This window comes from Didymosphaeria variabile (genome assembly GCF_027946475.1).
Source record: "Didymosphaeria variabile strain IMI 356815 chromosome Unknown scaffold_5, whole genome shotgun sequence".
NCBI classification, from domain to species: Eukaryota; Fungi; Ascomycota; class Dothideomycetes; order Pleosporales; family Didymosphaeriaceae; genus Didymosphaeria; species Didymosphaeria variabile.
In genome coordinates, this window is record NW_026611624.1 from 3,157,665 (window position 1) to 3,173,215 (window position 15,551).

The 15,551-nt window shown below is 54.1% G+C and overlaps 6 protein-coding genes across 6 annotated transcripts; 3 read left to right on the forward strand and 3 right to left on the reverse strand.

The window, feature by feature from the left end:
- Positions 1-281: 281 nt before the first annotated feature.
- On the forward strand, positions 282-1,300 carry N0V89_007514 (uncharacterized protein; the record flags this gene model as incomplete). The annotated part of the gene is made up of 3 exons (XM_056216276.1): positions 282-336; positions 413-467; positions 535-1,300. 3 exons carry the CDS (start codon positions 282-284, stop codon positions 1,298-1,300), a joined length of 876 nt encoding a protein of 291 aa, XP_056070523.1.
- Positions 1,301-1,885: 585 nt separating this feature from the next.
- rio1 (Serine/threonine-protein kinase rio1) lies at positions 1,886-3,403 on the reverse strand (the record flags this gene model as incomplete). Its single annotated transcript, XM_056216277.1, has 1 exon — positions 1,886-3,403. One exon carries the CDS (start codon positions 3,401-3,403, stop codon positions 1,886-1,888), a length of 1,518 nt encoding a protein of 505 aa, XP_056070524.1.
- Positions 3,404-4,511: 1,108 nt separating this feature from the next.
- atg17 (Autophagy- protein 17) lies at positions 4,512-6,055 on the reverse strand (the record flags this gene model as incomplete). Its single annotated transcript, XM_056216278.1, has 2 exons — positions 4,512-5,687; positions 5,741-6,055. The coding sequence occupies 2 exons, from the start codon at positions 6,053-6,055 to the stop codon at positions 4,512-4,514; spliced, it is 1,491 nt and encodes a 496-aa protein (XP_056070525.1).
- A 994-nt stretch (positions 6,056-7,049) lies between these two features.
- On the forward strand, positions 7,050-9,105 carry N0V89_007517 (uncharacterized protein; the record flags this gene model as incomplete). The annotated part of the gene is made up of 2 exons (XM_056216279.1): positions 7,050-7,346; positions 7,393-9,105. 2 exons carry the CDS (start codon positions 7,050-7,052, stop codon positions 9,103-9,105), a joined length of 2,010 nt encoding a protein of 669 aa, XP_056070526.1.
- A 1,752-nt stretch (positions 9,106-10,857) lies between these two features.
- Positions 10,858-12,141, reverse strand: N0V89_007518 (uncharacterized protein; the record flags this gene model as incomplete). Its single annotated transcript, XM_056216280.1, has 3 exons — positions 10,858-11,027; positions 11,081-11,156; positions 11,281-12,141. 3 exons carry the CDS (start codon positions 12,139-12,141, stop codon positions 10,858-10,860), a joined length of 1,107 nt encoding a protein of 368 aa, XP_056070527.1.
- A 504-nt stretch (positions 12,142-12,645) lies between these two features.
- On the forward strand, positions 12,646-14,460 carry N0V89_007519 (uncharacterized protein; the record flags this gene model as incomplete). The annotated part of the gene is made up of 5 exons (XM_056216281.1): positions 12,646-13,097; positions 13,184-13,454; positions 13,512-13,586; positions 13,639-14,231; positions 14,289-14,460. 5 exons carry the CDS (start codon positions 12,646-12,648, stop codon positions 14,458-14,460), a joined length of 1,563 nt encoding a protein of 520 aa, XP_056070528.1.
- Between the last annotated feature and the right edge of the window lie 1,091 nt (positions 14,461-15,551).

Below are 15,551 nucleotides of genomic sequence, written 5' to 3' on the forward strand. Positions count from 1 at the left end.
TCGACGCAGCAAGTCGCGGTATGTTTCGGTAAGAGAAGGTGGGCTATTGACAATAAGATCGAATGTATGATGGTGCGCCGTATTGGAAGGAAGTTTTTAAGGTTCGTTGTGGAGTCGTGGAGCTTCACATGCGCTTCTAAAATCTGGGGCTCGCCGCGGGAGTCTTGGCGGTCGCGTGGGACCCTTGCCACTGCGGCGGATAGCTTCGGTGGAGTGACCTCACCACTCGACATTTTGAGCCTCAAGCTTCGAAGCGTTTTTCCTCCGCATACAACACAACAATGGCTTCAGCAGCGAAGAAGAAGCTTGTAGTCTGCGGAGGAAATGGATTCCTTGGTATGTTACTCCCTTCATAGTCCTTCTTTCACCCAATTGAAGCTCAAATGTACATTGGTGTTAACCTACCGCACAGGAAGCCGCATCTGCAGAGCAGCGGCGCAACGCGGCTGGGCTGTAACCTCGATATCGTATGTTACTCGTCCACTGCACTGCCACTTCCTATTTCTTATTCAACATAACTAAATATTGCTACAGACGCTCTGGCACCCCCAACTGGCCCTCCGTCTCCTCCTCCCCGACCCCTCCTTCCTGGTCCGCCTCCGTATCCTGGGAAAAAGGCGACGTCCTCGACCCGTCCACCTACGCCTCGCACCTCACCTCCGCAACTGCTGTAGTCCACACCATGGGTATCCTCCTCGAAGCCGACTACAAAGGCGTCGTTTCTGGCCGCGAATCCCCCATATCCGGCCTTCAACGCGCCTTCAGCGCCGCAAAAGCCGGGACGCAGAATCCATTCGAAAGGAAAGAGGGAGAGCGGCTAACGCCCCAGGAGAAAGACGGACAGCTCACGTATGAGGTCATGAACAGGGACAGTGCGGTTAGCCTGGCGAAGGAGGCGGAGGCAAAGAAAGTGCGGACGTATTTGTATGTTAGTGCTGCGGCGGGGGCACCTGTGCTGCCTAAGAGGTATATCACGACGAAGCGCGAGGCAGAGCAGATCATAGGCACCAGCTTTTCTGGTATGAGGAACGTGTTCATAAGGGCGCCGTTCATGTACGATTCGAGTCGGACATTTACGCTGCCGATTGCTGCGGCGGGCGGGATCGCAAGTATGGTGAATAGTGCCGTGGGAGGGAGGCTGACTTGGTTGATGGGGGCAGGGGGGATCAAGCCGCTTAAGGCGGATACGGTTGCGGATGCAATTGTGGAGGCATTGGAGGATGGCGAGGTGAAGGGGCCGGTGGAGGTGGGGGAGATTGAGAAGCTGGCTACGAGGGCCTGGAGGAAGAATATGCTGTAAAATACTCAAGAGGTAAAACCCTTAAGATCTTGTACAATTGGTGATGTAGACATAGTACTTTGGACGTAGCGTCATACTCATTACGTTGGGCTCCCGCGTGGGTACGCCCATGATCTCGTGAATCTTCCTTTCTGGATGCTAGGTATTCAGTGAGAGATCTTCATACAGGCGTCTGGTTTGCCTGGTCCGGAGATCGTAGCGTACCGGAACTTCTGACACGGCGCTTTGTATTAAGCTCTGGAGTATGTATCTGCTTTTCGGTTAGTACATCGTACTTCTAGTCATGACTGAACTAGTATCCAAGCCGCATGACTCTCAGTGCTCTCTTTGATCCGCAAAGCCAACCACAATCGAAGTAAAGGGGAGGCTATTCGGCGACACCTAGTTCCAGTCGCCCACCTTGCGGGTTATCTTGCGAAAACCACGCTATAGCAGGTTCTCAGAAATGCCGGGCTTTTCTTCGTCACGAGTCCCAAAAGTTCCCGTCCAACAAGATGGTGCGTGGTAGACTTACCCTGAGGATGGTTCGTAACCAACCGTGGTGCCTAGCTGTATTTGAAATGTGTATGCATGCGTTGAGTCTCCTCACTTCTTCCGCGACGACTGCGACACCAATTTCTTCTTCAAATGCTTCGGGATCTTCTCCTTGCGCTTCTCACGCTTCTCCTCCTTCACAGCTTTCTTATGCTCGCGCTTCGCATCTTTGTCCATATTGCGTTTCCCCCGCGGCGTTCCCTTCTCGCGTTCCTCGAACGTGCCCTCCTCATCCTCGGATGTAGTGTCATCTGCGTCGCTACCCTCTTGCGAAGCATCAGACTCGTTTTGCGACATCGGCGTCCCATCAGCAGCTTTGCCAGCGAGTAGTCCCTGGTAAATCAGGTCATTACCCTGCCCGCTATTGACGAGCTCGGCGTCACGTTCGATATCGTACACCTGGTCAAGCGTCTGGGGGATATACTGGTTGCGGAAAACTTCATCAACGTTGTCTTCCTGTTGCCTCTCCTCTGCGGTCAGGCCATCCTTCTGCTCAAACATACTGTGGACATATTTCTCCATGTCAGTCAACTCCTTCCCACCCTGTTCGCCAGTCACGAAGAGGAACACCTTCCGCTCGGAGAGCACATCGACGTTACGCGACCGGAAGAAATCTGACACATTCTTTACGTCCATGCGCAGGAATTCCAGGGAGCGGGGGTGGTCGTGCTCAACGGATTGGGAGACATCGATCATGTAGAGCTTGTTTTCGTGGTAAAGTAGGTTGTACTCGCTGAGATCAGCGTGGACAAGGCGGCAAGTCTGGTACATAGTTCGCATGTAGCCCAGGAGCTGGATATATAAGCTATTCCACTTTTGCTCTTCCTCTTCGATTGTAAGACCCTCGAACACAACATCTCGGAGCCGTGGAGCAGGCCAGCCCTTCTTGTCGCCCAGGAAGCTCATGACGAGAACGTGTAGGCGCAAGTATAGAGGCTCGGGAGCCGGGATACCAGCGTTGTATATCCGCCTGAGGTTTCGCATCTCTTTCTCTGCCCACACCTTCACCATGGCCCGATTGTTGCTTTTGTTGTAGCCCGTGCGAAAACGGAATTCGCCCGTCACGTACTTGTCGCGGTCCTTGAAAACCAATATGGACGTCTTGTACACCTTGATAGCTCGATGGAGCGGCTGCGCATCATCTTCAGATATGGTAGCGGCATGATAAACATTCGCCTCTTTGCCTGTTGAGATGACACCATTGATCTCAGACACAATGTTGCGGTTGAGGAGTTGCAGGAGTATCATGCGCGTTCGTGGGTCTAGCACCTGCTCGCTCGTCGCCCGATCGGCCTTGTCCTTGTCTCTTGCTGAACCCCCGCCTGTGCCGGCCATTCTGTCGTCGAGACGGATTCGGCTTGCATGCTTGGCTAGCGACGCCACTTGGTCGTCTATGGAGGCGCTGGTGTTGGCTGTAGGTTTCGACTTCTTCTGAGCGTTAGGGCCAGACACGAGTTCGGGCACTTCATCGTCCTCTGACGGATCGAAGATGTCTTCAAGGTCGTCCTCGTTCTCGTCATCGACGACGGGCTCGGTGGTGGTGGAAACGGTCGGTTCGGTGCTCGCCATGGCTGTGGACGGTGGTTCCGAAGTAACCTGTGACGAGGCTATGCGTGTTGGTGATGTAAAAATCAATCGAAGTGTTCGAAGGGTCCCTATGGAGTCTAAATGGTATTGCTTAAGGGTGTGGGCGTAGCAATAAGATATGGCGATGGCGGCATGCAATAGCGAGTGACTCGGGCGCGCGAGGGGCAGAAAAAGTTCGTATCGATAACACGTCAGTACACTAGTAGTGTAGGGCGACCGAGGGGTTAGGTGCTAGGCTAGGCTAGGCTTGGAGGGGAGGGGAAGCAGACCGCCTCTATAGGGCTGATCAACCCCGCTATACTGCTGTCCAACATAATCAACAAGCATAGTCGACGACTCTCAGGACTTGTCAACTGTTTAGACTGTACGACTTTTCGTCTTGGTTTCAGGAACTTCACACGCCATCACTGTCAACCGTACCATGACTCACGATTACCTGCGCCACGACTCCAGGCATGCCAACGCAACTCATGCACCACGCACCTCAACTAAAGTGAAGCTATCACGCTGTCAGGTACCCACTAGACTAGCAAGAGCCTCTGGCGCCGCAATCGCGCAAGGATTGCCCATTGATTAATTGATTTACTGCAACGCTGGTTCTCGAACATTTACATTGCTCATCGAGATCAAGCGCTGGGTAGACGGATGATGAGGCCCTTCTTGAATGATGCGTTTTGGCCTGTTCCTATAGCTAGAGTGCCTTGGAGCCATAGATGCGTGTGGTACTATACAATTCTCTTTACTGCTATAACCACCCAAGAGTCATTTGCAACCGATCAACGTCTGTCCTAGACTTGACAGAGCATCTCTTCTTAGAGTTCCAATTTCCCCCTTCCGATCACTGCCAGCTACGCATAGCTGACCTATCTTCTAAGTAGGCTCACGCTTCATCGACTGGGAAGCTAATTTATTTGGGATATTCAGTCGCGGGCAGGCGCAGTATGTGGGATCATGACTAAAAGCAGATCGAGAATCTCCATCATAGCGTGTGTAGCGCAAGGAATTGTCCTTTGGACAGCTTTTGGTGACATGCGGTGTTATGCGGACCATATCGGCTCCCCAAACACGGTCCCGTGCAGCATCTGGCAGCTCACATCCTTCTTTTCACCCTGACCAAAGCACGCTCTACGACATTGCGTCCTAGCTGCGGGATACTCTTGGCGACGAGATCGGTATCCTGATCCTCCTCAACCTCCTCCAGCTCTTGTTCTTGCGATATAGGAACGGCGCGCACTTCGTAGCGTCTGGGTGGGTCCCTCAAACCAGGCCAGATATCTAGTGGCAAGAAGTCTCCTTGAGCGAGCGTGAACTGCTCACGTGCGCGCTCGTCCTCAGCATGCAACCTGTCCAGTTCTTTCTGTGCTTCCTCGGCCTTCCGCTTCGCTTTCTCGTACCTTCGCCTTCGTGACGAAATCTCCACCAAAAGCTCAGCATATGCCAGGTCAAATCGTTCGTAGAAATCTCGCTGGCTCTCCCACTCTTCTATTCCGTTCAGCAGTGTAGGTCGCGTGTCCTCCAACCAAGAACGATGGAAGGCTCTGGAGGTGGCAATGTGGCCTTTGACCTCTGTTGCAATGTTCGCTATCATCTTGAGGATACTGCCGAGTGCCGAGTCTTCGTTCCGTAGATGAGCGATGTGAACGTCGATTTGCGATAGCAGGTACGACATCTCAGAGCCGTGTTCGCGAATCTCCGTCACAACATCTTCAACTTCTTGGGCGTCCCTTCCCAGCACACCCAGCATCTCCTGGCGCTCTTCTTCCGAAATCGGGTCCGGAGGTGGGCCATGATCGTCGCCTGAGGGTAACGACACATCTCCGGTGGCCTGTGTTACAGCAGCCGCACCTCCTTCCGTGTGCCGCAGGGCAGTCACGCACAGGTCATAATGCTTGACTAGAGATTGGAAAGCTTGTGCAGACTCTCTCGCATGTCCTTCGAGATCGCGATATAAGCTAGGTATGGGGCTCGGGGTGGGACTTGTGACGGGCGTCTTCGGGACGTTATCAATAGAGGAATTCAGGTTCTCGAGCGAGGTATCGAAAGCGTCAGTGCTCTCTTCAAGGCTTGAGCGGGCCTCATTGTACCTGTCTATGCAGGCTCTAAGTGAGTTCTCCAAGGCGGTAACGGTCGTATTATCAATGAAATCAAAGAGGTGCTTCTGCGGCGTACCGGAGGGCTGGAGAGCGGACTCGATCGGCGTTTCTCGCAAGACGGCGAGGGTGGACTTCAGGCCAGCGAACGAGGTATCGAGGTCATGAAGAAGTTGCTGGATGGTCAGTACTTCCTTCTCGTCTGTAAAGGGTAGAGAGGCTAGCATACCTTGAATTCGGCCTGCACATCCGCCTCTACAACATCTATACCACGGCGAACAGCCTCCAGCGCATCGACCTGCTCATTCACAATGTTCCGAATGGACATATTCTTAGCTGCAAGAATAGCGTTCTCCTCCAGCAACTCGCGCGCAGAGGTCACGATCCCGTTGGCGCGCCATAGGATTGTTTGCGTCTGCAGTGAGCGTTTCGAGGCTACGAAGTGGGTCACAAGATCCTCAAGAGTTTGGGGCCGGTCCTGATGCAGCGACCTTTGGGAGCTCGCGCTGGTGGTGGAGGAGGCCGGGGACGGTGAAGAGGCCATTGCATTTCGTGTGGCTGTATGTCAGTAGCAGTGAGCAAGGTAGATAAAGCGCAGGGATCAAAGTTATCTTCTAAGGCAGACACATAACATACAAACTCAAACGAAGCGCGCAAGTGAGATACATTGTCGATGGTAAGAGCACAGGCAACAGAGCGCGCGCGAAGTTACACGGCTGTCGGCGGTGGAGAGCTGCGAAGTGTGGGGCGGGGAACGGCAGCCGGCGCTTCATTCATGTCAGGGTATCGCAAGGGAAACGCGCGCCAATCAGACGTGGACGCTGACGTGCAGTGTCTGCAAGAGTTGAAGCTTCCAACAACTCGACAGCAGCATGAGGGCCGAGTCAGCGTTCGATCGAGTCTGCCTGCTCTGTGAGATTCGGCAAGACCTGCCATGGCGCGGGGGGCGTTGGTTTGTGCTGGCCGGTGGGCGTGGCGATGGCGTTTCCTGATCTTTCTTGATTGCGTGCTCTGAGGTGCTCGGGCGGCGACTTCTCTCTAGTCATCGTGACCCACGTCCCCCCACACTTTGCAACAACAGAGCCGACACCCAATCTGCGCGCAACGTGAACAGAAACATCAGTTATCTCTGCGCGCACGCTCAGGGGACATATAGCGACCCTCCGCCCAGCGACCCCGGCGCTGTGGTCACCACCCGTCCCACTCACCGCTTGTGGAACCGTAGGACCCTGGGCGCAACAGCACGCCATCTTGGAGAATATCTCGTCTTCAGCGCCGCCCATCCGGAGGTTCCATGAGTGATCCGCTGCCGGGACCTTCATAGGGACCCTCTCCTTTGCGCTATTGCACCGAAACCTCCCAGAATGGCGTCAAATACCACTTATGTCGCCGAACCTCGCGCAACCGATTCGACCTCTCTTCCGCGATCGCACAGCCCTCCCATACGGCGACGACTGTCATGGCGCACGTCCGTTTCGCAACATTCTGACATCTTGCGCGATCACCCTGCCCATGTACATGATCCCCACACCGCTCTAATGCTCGGCCACGACCACGAAGGCCTTACCGAGCGCGTGCGACACCGCAGAGGGGAGGACGGGGAGCCAGACGCCGAACAGAACAATTCGTTCGTGAATAAGAATACTTCTACAAAGATCGAAAAGATGATTGCGCCGTATCTCGCCGAGCACATACCCCAGCAATACAATCCGCTGGGCGGTGGCGGAGAGCAGCATGCCCATGGCCGCTCAAACACAAAGTTCTGCTACCGCCATCGACCCGACATGCTGTGTAGGAAGCAAGCAGACGAGCCGACCATGGAGCAGCTGCAACAGGTAGGTACTTGTGTCTTGGTATCGTGGACATCGCTAACATACAAAGGAATTGGGGAGAGAATCGCAAAACGACCAGCAGAGCATCGCCAACGTTTGGTCGCTCTTCTCCGCTGCCCCTGCCAGACAAAGAAACCTTATGCTTCAAGGCATTCTCTCGACGTGCTGCTTCCCCCAGCTATCCTTCATCTCATCCAACGTCCGCAACCTCATCAAGATTGACTTTCTCTCCGCACTCCCACCCGAGCTAGGCTTTAAAATCCTTTGCTACCTCGACACTACTTCCCTGTGTAAAGCCGCACAAGTGAGCCAGCGTTGGAGACAATTGGCAGACGATGATGTCGTATGGCACAAGATGTGCGAACAACACATTGACAGGAAGTGTACCAAGTGCGGTTGGGGCCTGCCATTGCTAGACCAACGGAGACTCCGGACAGAGAAGAGACGCATCCAACTGCGCGCTTCCGGCCGAGGACTGAACGAGTGGTCACCCGATATCACCCCTGCCGTTGATGGCCCTGCACCGCCAGCGCCTCTAGTACCCCACAACTCGGACCTTTCCGAAACTACCGCTGGATCTAAACGCTCTGCTGAGGATGACCCTTCATCGCCGGAGGCGTCATCTAAGCGACCTTGCACCATGCAATCGTCACTGCGAGATCAACAGGCATCGTACTTCGACCAGCCGAAGAAGAGGCCGTGGAAGGATGTTTACAAGGATCGTTTCAAGGTAGGCACCAACTGGAAGTATGGTCGTTATTCTACGCGTGTCCTTAAAGGACACACAAATGGTGTCATGTGTCTTCAATTCGACGAGCAGACACTCATCACCGGATCTTACGACAACACCATCAAAGTCTGGGACATCAACACAGGCACCGAAATCCGCTCTCTCAGTGGCCATCGACTTCCCGTACGGTGTCTACAATTCGATGATGCGCGTCTGATCACCGGTAGCTTAGATGGTACCATGAAGGTGTGGGACTGGAAGACTGGCGAATGCAAGACGACCATCCCGGCTCACGAGGCAGGAATCATTGGACTGCACATGGCAGACAAGCTTCTTGCCTCGGGATCTGCGGACCATACCATCGCAGTCCATGACCTCGGTACGAAGCAAAAGTTCAGATTGCGGGGACACGAGGACTGGGTCAACTCTGTCAAGATCGATCTTCCTTCTCGCACACTATTCTCCGCTTCCGACGACCAGACTGTCAAACTTTGGGACCTCGAGACCAGGACCTGCATTAAGACATTCGAAGGCCACGTTGGTCAGGTCCAACAAGTTCTTCCCCTCCCCAGGGAGTTCGAGATTGACGAGGCGGATTTCGTCCCCAACGCCAATAACGGCTCTGACACGGCATCGCTCGCTTCGGAGAACCTATACTCTAGCTCTCAAGAGACCTTCACCACTGAAACTCTCTTCCCGAATGAACCAGACAGACCTGCGCCACCGACGTACATGCTCACCGGATCGCTCGATGGAACGATCCGCCTCTGGCACGTTCCTTCTGGCCGTACCATTCACCGCTTTTTCGGTCACATTGAAGGCGTCTGGAGCCTCGCTGCCGATAGTCTACGTCTGGTCTCCGGAGCCGAAGACAAACTAATCAAGATCTGGGATCCTCGTACCGGTAAACACGAACGTACATTGTCTGGACATGAGGGTCCCGTCAATTGCGTAGGTCTGAGTGATTCCCGATTGATTAGTGGCAGTGAAGATGGCACCGTGAGGGTGCATTGCTTTGTTAGCGAAGGGTGAGCAGCAAACGCGAGTCATTTACACTTATTACCTTGATCCTAGCGTTCAATACCTGCCAGCATGGTGTTTTAGGGGTTTCGCTTTAACTGAAGTTTTGATAAACCCATTGGGGACATGGGTACGGGTGTGGGCGGCGCCCCATCACCCACCACGGAAAATTTGGCGTATGGTAAAGGTGCACTTATCCCTGTTCACTTGCTATAGCACTTTTTGGCGCTCACGATATCCGCAACCTGTCAATAGCGCGACATGGCATGGCGATTTTGCATGCACAGTTTAATCGAATCGATTTGTATAGACCACTTGCTATTGCCTTGTCCGGATTTTCGCTTGACCTTTTTGTGCCGAGGACGTCCTGTGCGATGCAACAAAGATGTATTCGCGATGGTGTCATATGAGACCATCGGTGTGCTCAGGTCGAACGAATCGCCGGTGCAGTTTGGTCAAACAGCGCATCGGCGACCACACAACCTTGGAAACCAGACGGAGAGCGAGCCGCAAGACATGTGTACGGCGTATGTATACGTATCGTAGATCTCCTAGCTTGTTGTCTGTTTAGCTTGAGGCAGTGCTTGAGGCATTTTCAACACCGGATACCACACCTGGACGGTGCACGTGAGCGCGACTACCCCGGGCCTGACCCGTGGTTGGATGCGGGATTCTTGGCACCACGAGGGGTACATCTTGGAGCATAGAGAACAGAATCACAGAATATTGTTTGACAAGCGGTCTTCGCAGTGAGTCCTTCGGGCTGCTGCTGCGTCGGCTTGCTCTACGGTCAGATCAGACGCATGCAACAGCCGCAATATACATCCTTTTCTATTCGTTAGAACCACACCTCGACCTCTCGACGTTCGATACAAGAAGCGTACATTGCGAAGGAGAGTAAATTTCGTACTTCTGGACGTTCACTGAACTGGGTCAATGAGCATTCCACGGATTGCTGCTTTCTACACTTCACTCCCAACACCTCCACATTACTTCTTCCAAACCATCTATACCTCCATCGTTCGATTATACTCCAGCCGCAGACATGCCTACCACTATGTATTCGACGCCTCCTTCACCACCGGCATCTCGTCCTAGAATTGGCCTTAACGCTTGGCCAATCCTTCCAAAACAAATTGTGCACATTGAGCAACACGAGATTCGGTGTACGTCCAAGGAAGCAGGTTTGTACTTTTTGATGGGTTTTAAGAGGGTGGAGGGTGGTGGGGTTGGGGGTTGGGTTGATGTGGGTGATTGACAAGAACGGGCTCATGAAGAGGTATGTGACGAGGGGAAATACGGATGCGAGGAATTGACGAGTCATGGAACTAGATTGGGATGACGTAATAATGATGTACGGAATGACTTATGGGAAGGATCTGGGATGTGTCAGTTGATTCGATTGGCGTTGTTGCACTTTCAAGCGTTGACACTCTTACGGGGAAAGAGTTTGCGAAGACCGCATTGGTGGGATGTACCAACATCAATCGTAAAAGGATCTACCAGCGCTTCATCTGTAGGAGGGCATGTCGATGGGGTTTAAAACCATTTGTATGCTTTGATCTTGAGACGATGCATGCTTTCAACGATGAAGCGCAATGTGAGGACATGAACACGATGAACGAAGGACAACTCAAGGTAGTCGCCTTCCGGCCGCAATTTCTTGCTGCTAAGGTAGAAACCGGAAATTCCTTTGTCCTCCCTTTCATGCAAAAGTAGGAAAATTCATCCTACGTGGAGTATCTGTACTGAACAAGACGGCGTTCAGTGCACTGCGCTCTCTGGCTTTCGCCCATAGACGAAGTAGAAGCGGATGTACATGTGCAAGCTTTTGTCCCGCACTTCTTCTCGCACTTTCGCAATCATGATCTTGCACTCTGCTTCGCTCCAGCCGAGCACTTTCCCGAGAAAGCCCAGGGTGTATGGCTCAATACCTGGCGGCGTATATGAGTATGAGGCCTAGATCCGACACTCGCGCGAGACGTACCTATCGCCATGTGCTCCCGTTGGTACCGGCCAATCTCCTTCATCTTTGGATCCTTCGGCCATGGCCCGATAGGAACCTGTGACAGGGTCAACAATTGTCGCGAGCGCTTCACACCTTGGAGCATGTCTCGCCAGTCCCCGCATCTCGCTTATCTGGGGGCGATTTGAAGACGCAAGGAACGACCTGCATTGTGTACGGACCTTTACTACTTTCTCGTGGACATCGACAAAGCCTGCATTCAACAGTCGATCTTTAAGCAGATGTCCTACTTTGATGACCTTCCCGAATTGCGCTGCCCCGTCATTGCACAACTGCTGCCACTGTCGCAGATTATGGGCGCGCTCTATTGTATCATCGTCGCTCTCTACCCACGCCATCGGCTCCTGGAACTCGAGCCATCCCCCCGGCTGGAGATTGTCATAGCACTGCGCGCACAGCTTCTCCCAGTCGTTGATGGCGCCCGACAACCCCCGCGCATGTATCAGATCGAAACGCTCGTGCGGACTGTACACCCACTCGCTTTCCGCGTCATCGATATAGAACTTTACGTTCGGGGGCACCCAGCTGGGCTGGATGGGCGACAGATCGGTGCCGACTACTTCTGAGCCGGGATTCTCGTCGCCAAAATCCAACGCCCATATGCCAGTCCCAGTCCCTATGTCCAACACTCTCCCAGGAGCCGAACCAGTTGGCGAAGCGTATAGCTTCCCGTCGAGCAGCATCAGGAAGATGTGATGCAGTAGGTCGAGACGGTCTTGTTCGTCTTCATCGTTGGGTAGAACGTACGCGCCGCTACGGTAGCCATGGTATCGACGACCGTTTGAATATTCGTAGTTGAGGATGGACGAGGCCAGCGAGGTGCTCGCGGTGGATCCGCCGTCGAAGGCCGAGTCTGCGTCGCTGTCCGAGGGGGTCGCAGTATCAAGCTCGAGGGTAGTTTCCTCGTGGCTCGCTTCTTGGTCGGCTGGCGCGGGCACTGGTGGCAAATCAGTGGCAGACGGCTCTGCTGGTGCTGATGCTGGTTCTGGCGCCGTCGCGGGCACGCTTGTGGCGGCCGACATGGCGTTTAGAGGGATGCGCAAGTCTCCTCAGTGCTCACAGCCCTTGCCAGCTGCGTCGCGCGGGAGCAGGCAGGAGGGGTTATGTACAGCGTTGCACCAAGAGTCCGGCACATTCGACTATTCAGTTACTCATCGGCCACCCATTCGTCTGGCGTGCGGCGGATGCTCAATACGGGCTGCAGGCAAGCAATAGACGCCGCTGCATTTTCGACGAGGCGCCGTCTGCTGTCACTGATTTGGCTCCCGAGCGCTCCGCATCCCACAGTCTCCACACGCCAGGGGCTTGAACGGCATGGCGGCGGCATTCCCTCGGCACGCCAGCGCCATGAAGGGGCAATTCACCCGCGCGAAAGCGCGACGTCGAACCACGTTGAAGACGCGTTCCGCGTCTGCAGCAATAGCGTCCTGTGCGCTTGCGAGTTTCCGTTTGCTTGACAAAATGCCACCTTCGCCCGCACCATCCGGTCTCGCGGAACCATGGCAATGGATCCCCACCGTGTCCCCATGGCTTCACCCTCGCTGACGGGCGTCGTCGTCTTCGCTTTCGTGGCGTATTGGTTTGGCCTGGTGCTTTACCGGTTGTCTTTCCACCCTCTGGCCAAGTTCCCGGGGCCGCGCCTGGCCGCCGTCACGTCCTGGTATGAGGCCTACTACGAGATCGTAAAGAACGGACAATACTCGAAGAAGATATCGCAGTTACACGACCAGTATGGTGTGTGCGCCTTCAATTGCAACATCTCGCGTGGGAGATGGCTGACAACTGTCTCAGGGCCCATTATTCGTGTCACACCGCATGAGATCCACATTAGGGACTCGCGCTTCTTCGACCATGTGTACCCCAAGAACGTTCACCTCCTCAAAGAAGGATGGGACAAGCGCTTCGGCAGCGAGGGTGGCTTGCTCCCAACACCTGACGCCCAAGTCCATAAACGGCGCCGTGCAGCCCTGAGTTCCATGTAGGCAAGCTCGTTCTGTGCTTTCCTGCGTGAAAGAATGCAGGCCATCCCTGACCACATCATGTTGTGCTCACATCACCTGACAGGTTCTCTCGGAGGTCCATCATTGAATTTGTTCATATCATCCATCGCCATGTCGAGACGTTTTCGACACGCATGCGGGAGTTTGAGGGTCGCAAAGAGCCCTTGAACCTCACGCATGCCTTCCCAGCGTTGACCGGAGACATAATCATGGATTATTTCTTCGGCTTCAACTATGGCCAGCTCAAGGACCCGGAATTTGCATCGTTCCATGAGGCCTTCATCAAGATCGGAGGCACTGGCCATGTTGCGACGCAATTCCCCGCAATCTTTCCGGTATATTCTGACTTTATCCGACATGACACTTGACCACTTGGAACTAACTTCTTCGAGATCATGAACTCGATGCCAGACTTCATAACCGAGTGGCTGCAACCTGCTGCAAAGCCGCTGTTGAAGTTCAAGCGTGTAAGTTGTCGGCCAGTCACAATTTCGGCGACAGTTCTAAACAGCGGTACAGGACCAAAGGGATGTAATTGCACGTTATCTGAAGGGTGAGGATGTCAAGGTCAACGATGCGAACAAGACCATCTTCCAGGAAATCCTGGGCTCCAAGCTCCCACCGGAGGATAAGACGCAACAACGCCTCGAAGATGAAGCCCAGATCGTTGTTGGAGGTGGTGTCGAGACGACCGCTTTCGCCCTCGCTATTGCTGCCTTCCACATTATCAACAAGCCTGAAGTTTATGAGCGACTTCACGCCGATCTTGTCAAAGCTATCCCAAATCGCGCCACCCTGGAGCTTCAGCCGCTTGAGCAGATGCCCTACCTGAAGGCTTGCATCATGGAGGCCGTACGCATGGGCTATGGTCTGAGCGCGCGCAATCCGAGGACGCACGACAAACCGATTCGATACAAGGAGTGGGTCATTCCTGCCAACACGTGCGTTTCCATGAGCATCCCAGACCTGAGCCACGACGAGGAGATCTTCCCTCAATCGCGCGAGTTCATTCCTGAACGTTGGTTGGGCGACCCGAAGACGGATGACGGCATTCCGCTGGATAGGTTCATGGTCTCATTCGGCCGTGGAACACGGTCTTGCTTGGGCATTACGTGAGTATACCTTTTACGCTGTCCTTGATTGTTCCCGTGTTTGCTCACAAGCGATAGGCTGGCGTGGACGGAGCTTTACCTTACTCTAGGCATGATGTTCCGCCGCTTCAAGTTTGAGCTCTTCGAAGCCGATGTTACGGACGTCGAGATGGCTCACGATTTCTTCATCCCCGTTACTAGTCTGAATTCGAAGGGCGTGAGAGTGTTCGTCACCTCGACGACCGATTAGGATTCTTGTGGTCTCGCGGAGTGTGGCCCGGATATTGCATTGAGCACAGGCTTGGGACGACGTGAGCGTGGAGTCATGATATAGTTATCGACAGCGATGATACCCAACAAATGTATACTTGTCCCTATTGGCTTCTGGATGAGCATACGATAAGAGCTAGACGAAGTATTTCAACGCCGTGGCATACACAACTAGAACGTCGACACATGAAAGACGACCAACGTTGGGTTGGCGCCCACCCCTCCGGGAAATTCGCGACATGGCATCGCTACCACGCCATCGGACATGTCGGACTCCGCCGAGGCCGACTCTCACTATGTCGGAAAAGGCACAGCCGACATGCAGTGTACCCGACTTCACATTCACATTGCACCTCGAGCCTTCTAGGTCACGCTAGAACTGTTCAGGTACTCCACGATATGGTCTGGGGTCCATGCCAACGTGCCATCCGATCAATCCGGGCCTCTTTGTCTTGTCTCAGTTTCAATGTGGTATGTAGATCTTTTGGCCGCATTGGGCCTGTGCATCATCGTAATGCTTTGTGTTTCTGCTCAATGTTTGGAACAAACGGGCGGCGGGCCGCTTCGGGCGTGGCTGCGAAGATCACTCGCACGTCCAATTGCATCGAGTTCCTGTCGGGATTACGCAGGTCAAGTAGTGGTATCATCATTGCTCAGCTTGACGCTTGGTGACGTGGTGATATAGGTCTCGAGAGTTGCGCACTCGCCAGTCTGGGCTTCGAGTGCCACAGATTCTCTGTTCGGGATAGGGAATAGCTGTTCGAGGCCGAGCACATGTTCTGCAGCTCTTCTGTTAAGTCTGGTGCCTGCCGTGCGATGCCTTCCGCATTGGGACAGACATGTGCGCCTCCCATTCCGGACCGCCCAATGCGCTGGACTCACCAAACGTTCACCTTCTGTCCCTACCCCAGAGTTCACCTCACGATACAGATCACGCGCCCCCCACGACCGCTTCCGGTCATTTCCCATCGCACCAGCCACGCAAAACTTGGCCACCCGGGCGTCTGCTCCCGCTCCCCCCTCGATATAAACGCGGCGGGACCTCACCCAAAATCCCACATTCCATTGCAC